Genomic DNA, 16,274 nt, shown 5'->3' with positions numbered 1-16,274 from the left:
TGGAGCGAACGTGAGCGCCGGAATTAAGCTTGCTTTGGCCCCCGATTCTCTCCTGGATCTGGATCAAGTATCATCACGGCAGAATTGAGAAAAATAATACCGTGTTTGAAAAAAAAAAAAATACCCTGAATTATGCTTTGGCAACAGTTGCTGTAATTGAATGCTGATTACGGCCCACTTGGTGAATTGATCTGACCTCACCCTGGCAATTAACAATTCTTCTACATGAAAATCAATGTGGCCCTTTGGAAATGTTAGCGACAAATCTTATTACATGGATTCCTTGTCGTTGGATCGTGTTCACTTTTGGGTTTTCTGATTTTGACCACTGGGGTGCAGAAAACCGAGCTGTATTGCTGAACATCGGCTTATTAGGCCGGCAGTGCCATCCCATTAGAGTTTGGTTTCTTCCCTCCGTATTCGCTGGCTTTTCAACGTCAGTAATCTTGTATCTTTCTTAGCAGCCACTTATTTACTTTGTCTCTCCTCAGCGTCGCAGCAGTCAGGTATCGTACCGATCTCCTAAGAGCCTGAGTGGTGGTTGGAGTGTTTTTAATTGCTTCATAGTGTTGTTTTGAAGAGAGCCGAATTGAATCTCGCATACCAGCAAACCCGGAACAATGGATTCAAAGTGCCTCAAATACCCAACGCTTGATGTTGATTCTCAGTGGGTTTGGCAGCAATATTTTCAACCATTTCCCCATCATATATACATGTCTGTGTATGTATACTATATGTATGCCATCTCCTACTGCTCTGTGCAAAGCAGTCACTCCTGTCACATTTTTCCTTACTGTTGGCTAATTTTTCACTGCAATATAAACTCCTGCACCTCTACAGAAAAAGCTGTTTAGAAGTAGAAATCAAAAGAAATTAGATTTGATTTTCTTTGGTTAGTTTTTACTAAAATGAAACAACTACAATCACCGCATTTTCTGTCCCTAACTGTTACCAAGACCATAAAACAATTAAGTGGTGACTCTACATTTTACTAATTCCTTTATTTATTTATTTCTTTGCACACTTTCTCCTAAATATCTGCTATATGCTGTGTATTAACACAGCCTGCAGCTCAGCCCGGTTCTGCTATAAAGTCTCTTATTTATTGGCACTAGACTGTTGGTTGCAGCTGAGTTACTCGAGGCTTCTTAGTTGCGCCAAGTAGACGCAGACTTTTTGGGTTTTTGCAGTATCTGTTTAGTGCAATTGGTTCATTTTTGGCATTTTTAAAAATCTGAGACATGTTGTATAAGCAGAGTTTGATAGCTTAGATTTAGTTAATTCTTCTGACCTAACAGCACATCACAGAAGAGTAGTTCAAGGACTGCTGGGAAATCAGACAAATCTTTATGTTTTTATAGTTTTTGGCTCTGATAAATGGTGTAATTTTGGTATTTTTTAAGGATTTGGGGATTAAAGAGTTAAGCAAGAAGAATTATGATACTTCTGAAATATTTCTAAGATGATAAAAACAAGTGGACCTACTTTGTGGCTTCTCAGTTGCACCAAGGACCCCTGAATTTTTCTGTTTTTACAGAGAATCTGTTTAATGTAACTGATTTATTATTGGCATTTTTTTTTTTATGAGACATGTAGTTGTTTTTGAAGTTTTTGTTTTTGCCTTTATTAGATAGGACAGTCAAGAGAGAGAGAGAAAGTAAAGTGGGGGAGACGAATGCGGGAAGGACTTACAGGAAAGGGCCATGAGTAGGACTTGAACCCATGGCTGCTGCTTCGGGGACTATAGCCCCTGTACATGGGTCGCCAGCTCAACCAGTTGAGCTATCGCGACGCCCGGACTTGTAGTTTTGATGTGATTTTATTCTTAGTTTAGTTTCCTAAAAAACAAAAAAAACAAGCACCTTTCAGATGAGTAGTTCAAAGCACCATCGGAAAGCTGAAAATCCAGTGATCAGACAATTTCCGATAAACTGGGTTTTGTGATTCAGAGGGTTAGACTTGGATTTGATGTTCAGTGAGCCGATAATGCGAATAGTGAAACTTTCACCATGTGCAGTGTCATTTCATCTTGATTAAATTGTTTATATGTATAGAGACATTTGTCTGATCAGCGGTTGCATATGTTATTGATTTAAAATGCTGCACAAGCATTGAACTTTAGAGATAAAATAATAGATTTAATCAATATATTTTTGACAGGAAAAAACTACAGACCGTCACACAAAGCAAACAGGAGTTTAACAGACCAACATCCACAAACATTTCTCCCCTAAAAGTAACCGTGCTTCGCCCAACTATACAACTTCAACATGAGACACAACCACGGACAAAACTAAACAAATATTCCAGTGGACGCATGAAAATTTAATTTTTTTTAAAAAGTGCCTCGAGTTTGCCCGTCATCGCACCAGGTGCCGGTCTGTATCAGGTGCCAGAGCAAATTTAGTCAGATGTTCCTTCTATTGAGGCTACGAAGGAGCTCCAGACAAAAATATTTTCTCTTCCCATTACTCTGTACGAAACTCAGCCATTTTTTGCCATTAAGAGTTCTATCTGTTTCCTAAAACAACATGGACAAGATGATTTCCAGTGTCTCAATGTTATTCTACATGATTATGTCTGATTTTGATGATTTTTGGCTTGTGTGCATCACAATGTCTGGACAAACGGAGTCACCCAGTTTCCCATAATGCAACACTTCTGTCGTATTGTCGTTGACCGTAAAGATCTAAGGATGCAAATTTAAAATCAAGAAAACCAAACAAGTGGGTTTTTTTGGGGAACTCTGGTGACTCAACCCTTTAAATGCAGCGCTTGTAGGTTTGTTGTCTTTATGGATTCTTGCAGCACCTTATTGACGTCTTCATACCTTTTCTTCACCAGGGTCCTCCAGGATCTCAGCCTTCCCCTCACACGCAGCCTCCCCCACACAACCCCAGCAATCCCATGATGGGACCTCACGGACAGGTAAGAAAAGAAGCCCCGTCCTTCGTAGTTTTCACTCGTTCACCCCCCCCCTTCACTCGCTCACCCAACAGCAGCTTACAAACAGCACGCGGGTCCCTTGTTGCGTTAACAGGCAGGACAGGCAGCAGCATCCACGATGGTGGAGGGGATGAATAATTTAGCTGTGTTGGCCCAGCTGTAAGGAGCGGAGGTGCATCTGGAGGGCCTCCTCTCTCCCTCAGCCCAGCACTCACCATCTCATAGTCCATCAATAGACCATTAATATTGCAGCACAGCCTGACACTGTGCTGCTCTTCGTGTGCACAAACCCACCACAACATGGTCAAAGACGGCAGAGAAGAAGAGCCGAGGCTGGAAAAGGAAACAGTAGTAAGTCGGTTCTCGCCTCGAGGACTAATTGTAATTATATAACTCGTCCTCCACTTGCCCCCAAACATGCAGTATGTAATCGCCACTTGTAATGCAGCATCCCGTTGTATTTGCGCTGCTTATCTCTGCGTGAAGATAGCGTGTTCTGCTGCTCGTGCTCCGTGACCAAAACACACAACTCTTCCCCCAATCAGCATTCAAATCAGCGTGTTGATGCTAAAATAGCTGGATTAAATTCTTATCATCTGACACTGAATTATGGCTCACCGGGTTTGTGGGCATTTGTAGTTTGCAGCAGCGCGCTCTCATAGGTAATTCTGAAAACCATCTGTCTGTGGTGCTTTACATTATTCACTAGTTGTGCACTGGCTCTGTGTCCCGGCCAGCCTCTTCTTCTTCTTCTACTGCTTGTCCCCGCTCTGCAGAAACATATGTGTCTAGTTTATGTTATGAATCACACTATCCAGGCAGAATCTGGTTACACGGGGACTCAAGGAAAAATGTCCAGACACCTTAAAGATGTCGAGCGTTTTGTCTACATCGTCGTGTTTCTGTTCTCTTTCTGCTGCACCTCCCTGTTTTCATATTGTTCCTCCAGTCCGAGTTTCCGTCCTGCTTGTTTTTCTCCCCGTCTCTCTCTCTAACTCTCACTTATCTGTCCTCCTTTACCTTTATCCTAATGGCTTTTACCACCTGAGGTCTTACTTTCCAAAACTTAATGACAAGCCCCTCCTTCTTGGGAAATTTAACAAAACTACAGCAGCACATTATTCTTTAACACAATAGCTCCCCCTGCTGGCATGCAAGGGTAACACCTCAGAACTGGGTAGATCAGGTACACTGGTAGAAAGCTAGGTTTACTAAACCTTTTGTGTCTCGTTTAACCACAGATGAGTAAATGTTACTGATCGATCTGATCACCTGAGAAGAACTTTGTGGACAATCTGCTTTACACAGAAGTCTGACTGCAGCTAAAGAGAACATTTGGACAAATACATCAAAGGAAGATAAATTCAATTGAAGCTAAATGAAAAAATATCCTCAGAATATTAGTTGCAGTGTGTTGTAGAGACGTCAGCTCATTCAGTTAAAAAATATACAAGATTTGTCAGAGTATCCATGTGATATTATTAACCCATAAACTCTAAGCAGTTGTTGGAGTTTTAAACATTTTTCCTCCCTGTGAACTAGTTTTTCACTTCAAAATAAAATCCTGCACCTCTATGGAAACCACACAACCGTGGATAGAAGTAGAAGCAACTCAGAAGTGTCTTATAAGCAGTATGTCACAGTTCTAATGTCAAAAATCTTAAAAATAGAAAAACAAAAGTTGATTTTCTTTGATTAATTTATTTTACAAACCATCCATCCATCATCTATACACCTTAATCCTCACTAGGGTCATGGGGGGCTGGAGTCTATCCCAGCTGACTCAGGGCGAAGGCAGGGGACACCCTGGACAGGTCACCAGTCTATCACAGGGCCACACTTAGAGACAGACAACCAAGCACACTCACATTCACACCTATGGACAATTTAGAATCACCAATTAACCTCAACATGTTTTTGGACTGTGTGGGAGGAAGCCGGAGAACCCGGAGAGAACCCACACTGCACGGGGAGAACATGCAAACTCCACACAGAAAGATCCTGGTGTCCTCACCGGGACGCGAACCGGCGATCTTCTTGCTGCGAGGCAACCACCGAGCCACCCTGCAGTCCTGCAATCAGCATTAAACATTTTTCCAAGTGCCTCCAGCTGTTATTAATACTAGAAAAAATGAAATGGTGGCTCTACATACTGTAATATAGATATTTTACTACTTCCATTTTTAATTTGTTTCCATACTTGTCTCCTATCTGCTCTGTGTAAACACAGCCTGCAGTTCATCCCAGTTCAGCTGTAAAATCTGTGAATATTTGTCACGTGACTGTTGGATGTTAGCTGACTCCCTCATGGTGTCTCAGTTCTGTCGGGGGTGCAGAATTTATCATTTTCTGTTTAGTGCGAATGCTTTACATGACTCTACATTTTACTCCTTACATTTTTAATTTGTTTCCTCACCTAAAGTCTAGAAGCTCTGTGCAGCTCAGCCCAGTTTAGCTGTAAACTGTATATTTTTTTTTGTCACTTTACTGTTGGTTGCAGCTGAGTAGCTCATTGCTCCTCAGTTGCATGAAGGCGCACAACATTTTTTGTTTTTTACAAAATTCGTTTAGTTCAATTGGTTCATTTTTAGCAAATTTTTAAATGCGACATATAGAATAAAGGAATAAAGTGATTTTGATGAAATATCACAACTTTAAGCCTCCAATTGAGTCATAATTGAGTAGTTCCTGCACGATTGTGTTTGATGAAACTTTAATTTTAAGTTTAATTTGATGCTCACTGAGCTAATAATGCTGATGACATGCTGACTTATGTACATTTTTATGGCAAGTTTTTATTATGTGTGATGCTTTCTTTCATTTTATCTTGAAACAATTCTTAGTTTTTTGGTTTTCTTGTACAAACCGTATCACAGAGTGATATAAAGTCATGAACAAACGTATTTAAGACATTGAAATCCTTCATTACAGAACCTTAAAGAAGTTTTTAATGTGTGATCAGTCTGAAATAAACCACTTTCCTTCACCTGTCCTCTCTGCAGCCATTCATGTCTCCGCGGTACCCAGGTGGTCCAAGGCCCGCCCTCCGTATGCCAAATCAGCCTCCTGGGAGCATCCCCGGGTCACAGCCTCTCCTTCCAAACACCCTGGACCCCACCAGACCTCAAGGTACTGACGAACACAGTGGTGTTATTTCAGGGACTTCTGCAGAGAAATCTTAGCCTTCAGAATGAGAACTTTTTCTAATCATGATTAACGCTGCTGTGCTAATGCTGTCTGTGTTCCACATCAGGGCATCCAAACATGGGAGGTCCAATGAGAATGAATCCCCCCCGAGGCATGGGAGGCATGGGCCCACAGGTAGGCACCAGTTATAATGGCGATGATGCTGTCATATAGAGTGAAATTCAAAGTGCTGTGTTACCAAACCAAGTCACGACAGTGGATGGTGTCCTTCAGCATTACCAGCCCACTGCACTCCCACTCTGCAGCTGCCACACAGCCAGATTTGGAGTTTGGACTGTCAGTTTATGAGCAAACCCAATGTTTTGTTGCCCTTCATTAAGGGCTCCCATAAAAACAGCCATAATGTCAAAGCAGCAGCCTATAAACAGCATGTGGATAATTTTTCTTCTCCGCTGAAGAGGAGTTTTGGTTCGGCCATCCTCATAACTTTGCCTTTAAATGTCAGAAGCGCTCTCATGATTAGCTTGGCTCTGGCCAGAGCTCACCCACTGCTAACGCCAGTTCTACATGTTAAATCCTACTTGCCGACTCCCACGTAGGGAGACAAACTGAGGCCGAACACTCAGACTGCAGCGAGCGAGTCACCACCGACACATTTTTACCCAAAAATGGTGCCAAAGTTGGCGTGGTCGGTTTCCTTTTATCACTTTAATTTGTGTTAATGTGATTTATTGTAATACATAAGATGCTTAAACAACAGTGTCCTTTTGAATTACCATTACCAGACAGCTGCTTCATTCTGCACCCAGCAACCTCACACTCCAGCGTCACCTCGCACAAAGACACAAACACACACTCTCTCTCCCTGTGCCCTTCGGCCCCTCTCTGTGCCACCCTGGCTCGGTGACTTTGGCAGCGAGCGTACAAGCAGCTGGTGTGGCATCTGCTCGACAAGTGTAATCGTCTGCTGAACAAAACTCTTCCTCTGAGTGGAGCTGCTCTCTGGCCTGCCCCGCCACTCTCTCACTCTGTCAAACACACACATGCATACCCAAGTACATGCATGTAGCGCCAGCCAAACCCGCCCACTGGGCAGCCATGAAAACATACACACAAACACGCGGGAGGGAGCGCGGACACACAGAGGCGCGTTTACAGAGACTCACAACATACACCGGCAAACACACACACAGCTGGCCACTTTCACACACAGCCCACTCCAAACAGCCCACACACGGCTCATACATGCACATAATTAAACACTAGTTAGTGGGAGACATGATCGTCGCTGACCTTCATTAAGATTCAAACCTTTAGACGGAGCAGGTGTGAGACTCTGTGCTGACTGTGTGTTCGTCTTTTTTGTGCAGAACTACGGCGGAGGGATGAGGCCTCCTCCGAACTCCATGGGGCCAGGGATGCCAGGCATGAACATGTTAGTACACTGCAAAAGTTGTTTTTTCATGTTTGTGAATTTTCATTTCCACAAAAAAAAAGCCAGATTTAAAAGAAAGGCTTTGTCTTTTTCAAAAGCCTATAGCTTACTTTTAGCCGTCAGTGCTATCGGTCGTAATAACACTTTACTCAGAAAGTCAAATCCTGAGATCGGTGGATACAGCAAGATTCTTTACAGCCACAAACAGAAATATTGTGCAAAGTTTAACTCAGTCTGTACATTCTAATGCACAGATTTCCATAATATTTGTAGTTTTTTCCTCGCCAAAATAAGAAAAGGCAGAAATGTGGCTTGTTTGCAACAACAATAATCATGATATTAGTTGTTTTATGAATGTGGCACCCAATAATCGACCCTTGAGCTTGGCAACTCTCATCCTCCAACAAAATCAGGCTCAAGATGGGGGGATATCTGCCTTGGCTGGTTGGGGTGAGAGGAAAGTGAAGCGTTAAGGAAATAAAGTGGAATTAAGTCGACATTATATAGAGAAATAATGAAAAGTGAGATTAAAACATGAGATAATTTGATTCTTCAGAAGACTGAATTTCTAAAAGAGGTGCATTCAAATAAAGTAAAATTTCATCTCTAGTCAGGATTGACTCTCAGAATAAAGGTACGTTTTAAGAGGACATTTAAAAGATGTCCCTGCCTTGTCTTGGGGGTCCCGAAGTTTTCAATAAGGTGTCCTGAGCAGATAAAAGACGTCTGCCCGAGGATCCAAAGCCACATACTGGTTCACTGAAAGGTCAGTAATGTAGCTGGAGGAAGGGCCATGAAGAGCCTTAAAAGTAATCAATAGGATATTTAAGTCATTTCTAAAACACACTGCGAGCTTAAACAGGAGTGATGCGGTCGTGCCTCTTGGTGCCGGTGAAAAAGCTGGTAGCTTAGTTCCTGAAAGCCTGAAGTCAATCAATAAATTTCTAGCTAAGACAAGTGAAAAAGCCGTCGGTTAAAATCGAGGCGGGATGGGGGGGGGAAGCATATAAAATGGTGTCTTTAATCCTATGGCCTGCAAGAAGTTTCTGGGGCATTTTTGACTTTTGTCACATTTTTACTCACCGTGGGCTCATTTTTCACTGCAATAGGAATTCCTGCACCTCCATGGAAACGGCACAACGATGACTAGAAGTAGGGAGAACTCAGAATGACTCAGTTATAATGCCATAAAAAAAAAACAGGAATCAACATGTTCAACATTTTTCCAAGTGCCCACAGGTGCTACCAATACTGGAGAAAAATGGTGACTACATACATGAGATATTTTACGTAGTTACATTTCTGATTTGTTTACATACTCGTCTCCTGGTGTGTTCACCACAGCCTGCAGTTCAGGCGAGTTCAGCTCAAAGGTTCCTGAATGTTTTTCATGTGACTGGTGATCAAAGCTGAGTTAGTCATGGCAGCAGTCACAGAATCAGGTCAACTCAAACGGCCCTGTTTTTTAAGTACTTTTTAAAAAAATAAAATGTAGAATGAAGTGATTTTGATGTCATATCGTGAGTTTAAGCTCAAATTTGATGAACTTTTCTGACCAATCAGCATGTGACAGAGGAGTAGTTCAGGGACTGTTGGAAAGTTGAATATCTGCCACATATTTGTCATTTTAACTCTTTTTTTTTTTTCAAGATTTGGGTGCTCAGAGGGTTAGGAGAAGGAAAGATGATACTTCTGAAATATTTGCAAGACGATAAAAACCGGACCGCTTTCATTCTCCGCTGCTCAAAACTTAAATTGCTATGAAATGAAACTCCAAGATTTCTTACAACAGGCTCAACCTGTTCCAGCAAAAATCTTAATGATGGCAGGAATTACCCTGTAAAGTCCTGGAACTCAATGACATTTATCTCAGCGTACTCATTTTAAACTCATTTTTAAAAAAATCGTTTGTCTTTTGTGCCACATTATCTGTCATGATTCCGGGTTTGTTGGGCAAATCAGGGAGGTACAACTGAGTGTCATTAGCATAACAATGAAAGGAAACAACAGAACTATGAATACTTTGTCCCTGGGGAAGCATGTATGGAGAAAATACAGTTGGACCTAGAACTGACCCCTGAGGCACACCATACTGTACATGTGCAAATGAAGAGGTGTAGTTATTGGCAGACACCCTTTTTGAAAAACAAACCACTACAGTGCTGGAGACACCTTCACAGTGCCTCAGTCTGTCTATTAAAAACACTGTGGTTGTCTCCAAAGTTGTTTCCGAGGCAGCATCAGAACAGAGCACATGGCCGCATCAGGAGTCAGTGGGACATTACTGGTGACCTTCAAAAGAGCAATCTCTGCGCTGTGGTATTTACAAAAAGCCAACTTGAAACTTTTCAAAACTTGAACTATTTTCAACAGCAGATAGAAGGTGCACTTAGGTTTTTTCAAGAATTTCTTTCAACAAAAGGCAGAATTGGGGAAGAAGACAGTTGACTGGAGTGGTGGGATCCAGCTCAAAGTATTTTAAAAAGAATGAACAAAAATGAGCCTTTGAAAACCAACAGGAAACAGGACCCAGTGCAATAAAAGCTTAGTTGGAATCTGTCTCAATGCTAATCCTGTTGAACTCATCTGTGCCCAGAGAAAATGACGATCCTGATTTTTGTAATTTCATAAAGTTGATCAAATTATAATGTATAAGAAAGGATTTATCTTAGTATTACCAAGTGAATGTAACTCCCCATTAATAGATTATTAATTAGTGAGGATTATTAGCATTGTTTGTCCATGTTTGTCTCCTACAGTACCATACTAGCAATCTTCTCTAGATTATCAGAGAATAAACTGTATTTATGTAAATATCATAGATTTGAATCAGGACATGTAATAGAATGACAAATCTTCTAATATCTTTGTCTTCCTCTCTGTTTGTGCTCCCAGGGGTCCCGGTGGAAGAGGTCCATGGCCGAACCCCAACACCAACTCAGTGAGTCACCTCCTCTAACATCTTTATTCCTACATGACTGAGTGTGTTTACAACAACCGTGTCTCATGTTTTGTTTCACCTCGGGTCTCTTCTCTCCACAGATAGCTTATTCATCTTCATCTCCAGGCAACTATGTGGTAAGTGTCCCGTCATGAACTCCTGTTCAACCACGGGCCATAAATTACCTGTCATGCTGTGATATCTAACAGGCACGCTGCCATTGAGATGCACTCAGCGCTCGTTTCTCTCCTTCTCTTGCTCTCACCCCTCAGGGCCCTCCAGGGGGAGGCGGCCCACCAGGAACTCCCATCATGCCTAGCCCCGGAGGTGAGTTATACGCTTCAGTTTCTCGTCTGATTTCTACTTTTATCCAGTGTTCACTGAAGGAGGGTCTGTCTAGGAAACATCAAATCTGTTTTCTGTCAGATACATGCTTCTCTTCTGGAGACACACAGAGAGCTTAAACTCTGAATACTTGAAGAATTGAGCTGTTTCAAGTATTTTTTTAAAAGTGTAAAACATTCAAAAATGGAAAGCTATTGCACCGATCATCCCTCAAATGTGATAGAAATTAAAAATTTGGGTTGGCTGTTATAAAGTCCTTTTCCACTGCAAGAACTCGTGAGCTGTTTACGGCAGGGACCGGATCTGTAGAGCCTCTTTTAGGCAATTTCTGGGGAAGAAAAAGTACCAAATGTGGAGTAGATACTTTGGAGCAGTCCTTATAAACTGCTGGATGAAGCTTGATGCTGTTTGGTTAAATTCAGAAAAAGATGAAAACAAGAAGTTCCATTTTTCTGCCCTCATGCCCCCTCATCTCATCTCATCTCATCTCAAAGTTTGTACATCCTCGATTCCTTTCCTCAACTCCTCTCCTCTTACTTCTTCCCATCAGAGAGGCCAGAAACGGGAATTTAGCAAAATGAGAATGTTTTAAAGCGACGTGAATTAATATACAACGTACATCTGTTCATTGTTTTGTTAAAAACCTCCCACTGTATTTTCCAGTCTCTGTCAGATAAGCAGAACAACATTCATGATAACTGCCAGTACAATACTTACTTAACATTCAATTCACAGCGTTGCAGAATGTGACAAGAATGTGTGGATGTCATACTTGTTTTTTTTAATTTAACACACACACACACTATACCCAGTCATTTATTGTTACTGCAGCTGTAAGAGAATCCACTGAAAAGCTTGTCTCTATCCTAATTTATCACAATTCAAAATAGAGTTTGCTGGCCTGAGTTCAGTAAGCCTCAGAAAGGTCTTTGTCATGGTGCTCCTTTATTGCTAAACTACCAAAGTGCTCTCTGCTGGCCAACATGGAAGCGCTCGCCTCCGGTGGTTGCCACAATATTAAAGAGAGGCTTCACCTTGTGGTGCAACCAGATACTACAGCTGATCTATAGTGCTTGAAGTGTGCATTATCTACGAAAATGGTATTGGGCATCAGCAGATAATAAATATTAAATGGATTGGATCGGTAGCGAAAACCATCTTGATCGGGATATCCATTGTAAATAGTATTTGTTGTTGCTTTTGAAGGGTGATGAAGGGGGGGAAAGGAAAATTAACCCTGTCATAAAATTATTATGTCACCTCGTGAGTCCGATGGATCCGAGCTTCACATCGGCAGCCCATTCTGTAGAACTTAATGGTCTGGTTTCGCACCACACCATCGTTCTGTTATTGGTGAAAAACGTTCAGGCTTGTTTGTATTTCTTTGAGCCAATCACAGTCATTGTGGGTGGAGTTAAGCGAAGGATGCAGCTGGAATAGTCCAGGTGGAACATTTGCATGCACGAAGATGAACATTGTGATTAAAATGAATAATCTACTGAAGAACAACGAGCAGAGCCGACTTACCGCACGATCCAAATCCGCAGCAAAAGTTTCGGTTGCAGCCTGGAGGTTGTTGTTTCCTGGGGTGAACAAAACTGTAACACAGAGATAGGGGAAGAGGGGGGGGATGCCGACTGAAATGATCGGCCAATGGCAGGCTCATACCTGAGCCATACCTCCACTGAGTCAGACTGACTAAAGCCTACAATAGCAGCGGAGAGCCTGAAGGAGCCAATTCAAGGGCCATTACTATAAATGTTCACCCCACTTCGCACATGAACCGAGTCCCTGCGTACGTTTATTCTGTCACAGATTTCCACTCGAGACGCATACGGGAAACATATTCTCACGTCGTTAGCCGCGCGTTGTCACAGTCGAGACGGCAGAGGCACGTCGGCCCGCAATCAACCGGCTGCTCCATCCCGGCTTTGGCCCGTCAATAACGCGCCTGTGGAGGATTGGCTGAGAACAATACACTGTGGGCTGATATCCTGTAGATGTTCTGTTTCTGTTGGCCCGCGGAGAGCCTTCTCTTTGTGTCCACTATTTATTATTTATATACATACCTCTATTGTGATATGTTACGCGGAAACCTTTTGCAGTCCTGCTCACACGTACACCGGGAGGGAAAGCATATTTCCACTGCAGTCGCCAAGATTGTGCACACACACACACACACACAAACCTCCCACAGAACTACACACACACACACCACTCACACTCAGATTTGCCCCCCTCCTTCAGTCACGACAACACATCGCCACGTTCAGGGACACTAACAGGCAGGATTTCTTCACCGCTCTGCACGTACTGTATCCATCTCCGGCCCTGCCTTTCAATTTGTTATTCCTTTTTTTTTTTCTTTTTTTTTTCTTCCTTTGCTTTTCTCACAACTTTCTACCTGCAATGTCAGATCAAGGTCACCTCATCCTTGTGAATCCTTTCAGGACACACAGACAGACAAAAGAGGAGCGACACAGCATGTACTGGTTGTTCCTAAGTTGCCAGGCTGTCCATATAATAACTAATCCCCTTATTACATGAATAGGGGATAATGGGTTTCTTTCATTGTACATTGCAGAGAGCAGTTAGCAGACTCATTGACAGACAGATTCACTGACACCAGGAACCGGCGGTTACATACAGATGGTGTTTTGTCCTGCGCTGTGGCAGAATAATGGCAAAATTTAACAGAAACAATGTCAGATAGGATGAAAAACAGTCACCAAGATGTCTTCATTATTCCTTATGTTTGACACGATCCCATACCCCAAATCCACCTGATTGTATGAAAACAGACTGGACTAACAGTGATAAACCTTATCTACAGGTACTCATTTTAAACATCCAACTTGTCTCCCTTCACAGATTCAACAAATTCAAGTGAAAACATCTACACAATGATGAACCCTATTGGCCCTGGTGGAAACAGACCTAATGTAAGCTGTCGTTTTGTTCAGTTTTGACCTTGTTCAGTGTTTATTTTTGGTTTATTTTTATATTTTACATCCAGTCATGTTGGCAAATGTGTGATTTTTGGCTGCACGGATAAAAAATGACTCGACTGTTTTTCCTTAGTTCCCAATGGGACCAGGTCCTGATGGGCCCATGGGTGGAATGGGTGCTATGGAGCAGCATCATATGAACGGATCACTAGGTGAGCAACTAAACATGCTGTACAGTGAATGCAGCAGGTACCTCTTGATTGTATTCACTTGTTACTTTCTATGAAGACAGGCTTTCTGCAGTAAGACTCTGCCCTCTTATGGCAGATACAGGAACTGTTTCCCCTCAGTATTGATCAAAGCTAAAACAGATTAGTGGGGCAGTGAGGAGGCCAATTGATCGTGTAGACGTTTGAGACGTAATCAGTGAAGCCGGTGGAGTTTGTGCTCATCTGTATCTGAAACAAATAGCTTAATTAAAGGCTATTAGCAGTGAGAGGGCAGGTTGGGTTCTACTGTTTCTACTGACGTTGAACAGTTAATGCTAATTTTTCTGGGGATTTTCTTTCCGCTTTCTTTTCTAATCACAGGCTCTGGTGACATGGATGGGTTGCCAAAGGTAAGACTGACTAACTATCTATCCGTCTGTCCGTTTGTCCATCCGTGTAAGTTCTTTTTTTCTTAATGGTTTGCTTCATCTGTGTTGTAGAATTCTCCCAACAATATGGCAGGCATGAACAATCCTCCCGGCACTCCGCGGGACGACGGCGAGATGGCAGGCAACTTTTTAAACCCATTCCAAAGTGAAAGTGTGAGTATGATGCAACACACCCAAACAAGATCACATTCACCAGTGCACTCGCAAAGACGCACATCAGGTGATCGTATGTGCCAGCTGGCAGCGGCAACCTGGGCCCGGTTTCACAAAGATAGACTGAATATGACTAAATAGTGATAAATGTCGAAGTTTATGTGTTGCACAAAATTCCTGAAAATCTCAAGCAGGACTAATTTGTGGGTAAATTATATTTTTCAAGATAAAAAATGTGGTTAACAGAGTCAAACCACTACAAAAAGTGATTTCCTGTTGGAAGAAACTGACAGTTTACTTTAAAAGTTCAGTGTAAAGAAAGCTCCCAAGCAAAAATGTCTTCTTGTTTCAACCATGTCACTGTGATAAAGTTTAAACTGGTTACTGAGTCATAATAAGTTCAGCAGTGGTCAGCAGATGTTTTTTGTTACATGGAAACAGGGCTTAGTTCTAGGATTAACTTTTTGGTTTCATCCTCTGAACCGCAAAACCCTCAAAATGCATGTTCACAAAGTTGATCAAATCCAGAAACTATATGTTTTTTTTTAAACTGAGAGAAAAATGTCTGATTCTGACCTTTCCAGCAATTTAACTACTCATCTGTCATGTGCCGTTTAATCAACTCATTAAATCTTAAGAGAGCTTAAACTCATGATATTTCTTTAAAAATGCTCAAAATGAACTGTTTACTCGAACCAGATTCTGTAAAAAAGCTAAAAAATTCTCACCGGTGCAACTGGAGAACCGTTTGTGACTCAGCTGCGAGCAACATTCATGCAACAAATATTCAGGGACTTTTCAACTCAACCAGGCTGATCTTCAGACGGTGATTAGACGGAGCAGACAGGAGACGAGTATGAAAACAAATTAAAACTGCAAGTAGGAAAATATGTGTAGCATGCAGAGTCACCCTTCTTTTTTCAGATATTGTTAACATCTGTGGGCTCTCAGAAAAATGTTGTACATGTTGATTCACAGTTTTTTCCGTCGTTGGAAAATAAATAATCAAAGGCTTTAGTTTTTTCTTTTTTTAACATTTAGTTTATTGAATTAAAACTGTGTCATACTGCACAGAAGATGTTTTTGAGATCTCGTGACCCTAACCACGGTTGTGCTGTTTCCATAGACGACTTTATATTGCAGTAAAAAATGAGCCCACAGTGAGTAAAAATGGGACAGGAGCAGTAGCTGCCTAGAAACTTGAGGTTCAGAAGGTTAAAATAAATGTTTAGTTTGCGAAACCGTCTTGCTTTGGGCTGACCTTAGAACAAAAACCTACAGACGAGTCTAAAGTGTTTGCGAAACTGGGCCCTGCTCTGTTTTGCACAAAGCGCCACAGATTTGTTTTTGGTGGGCTGAAATCACCCTTCATGGCTAAATGGAGATTAGCCACGTGTGTCACACCCTGCCTTCCCAACTGTACCTAACTCAAACACAACAACTCAGCATGCACAGACACAAGCATGGACAAAAGCCACACAATATGCTTTCTCTGATGCATGTAGAGATTGTCATAGAGTGATTAATGAAGAGACTGTACCATCGCTGTGATCTGAAATTCCCTAACATTTTCTCCTTGGGCTGGACTCTGCTCTGCTTGCTTGGTTTACTGACATAGAAAATAAATTAGAGAGGGTTACGTGGAAGTGTTTGCTGCAAAAAAAAAAAAAAAAAAAGGCTGGTGTACTGGACATGGCATTT

At 41.9% G+C, this 16,274-nt stretch overlaps 1 protein-coding gene across 2 annotated transcripts in view; it reads left to right on the top strand.

Moving 5' to 3' along the window:
* The window catches only part of ssbp4 (single stranded DNA binding protein 4), a 107,437-nt gene that overhangs the window by 87,829 nt on the left and 3,334 nt on the right, over nt 1–16,274 (top strand). For both annotated transcript variants that reach the window (XM_008277509.1, XM_008277511.1), the window contains exons 6-16: nt 2,845–2,928; nt 5,949–6,075; nt 6,200–6,267; nt 7,464–7,528; nt 10,424–10,469; nt 10,571–10,606; nt 10,742–10,796; nt 13,686–13,756; nt 13,896–13,974; nt 14,353–14,381; nt 14,472–14,573. In XM_008277509.1, the coding sequence (XP_008275731.1) occupies nt 2,845–2,928; nt 5,949–6,075; nt 6,200–6,267; nt 7,464–7,528; nt 10,424–10,469; nt 10,571–10,606; nt 10,742–10,796; nt 13,686–13,756; nt 13,896–13,974; nt 14,353–14,381; nt 14,472–14,573 (762 nt within the window). The remainder of the gene's footprint in view (nt 1–2,844; nt 2,929–5,948; nt 6,076–6,199; nt 6,268–7,463; nt 7,529–10,423; nt 10,470–10,570; nt 10,607–10,741; nt 10,797–13,685; nt 13,757–13,895; nt 13,975–14,352; nt 14,382–14,471; nt 14,574–16,274) is intronic.

The sequence above is a fragment of the Stegastes partitus genome, unplaced genomic scaffold, assembly GCF_000690725.1.
Source record: "Stegastes partitus isolate 25-593 unplaced genomic scaffold, Stegastes_partitus-1.0.2 Scaffold99, whole genome shotgun sequence".
NCBI classification, from domain to species: Eukaryota; Metazoa; Chordata; class Actinopteri; family Pomacentridae; genus Stegastes; species Stegastes partitus.
This window is presented reverse-complemented; position numbering and strand designations above follow the sequence as displayed.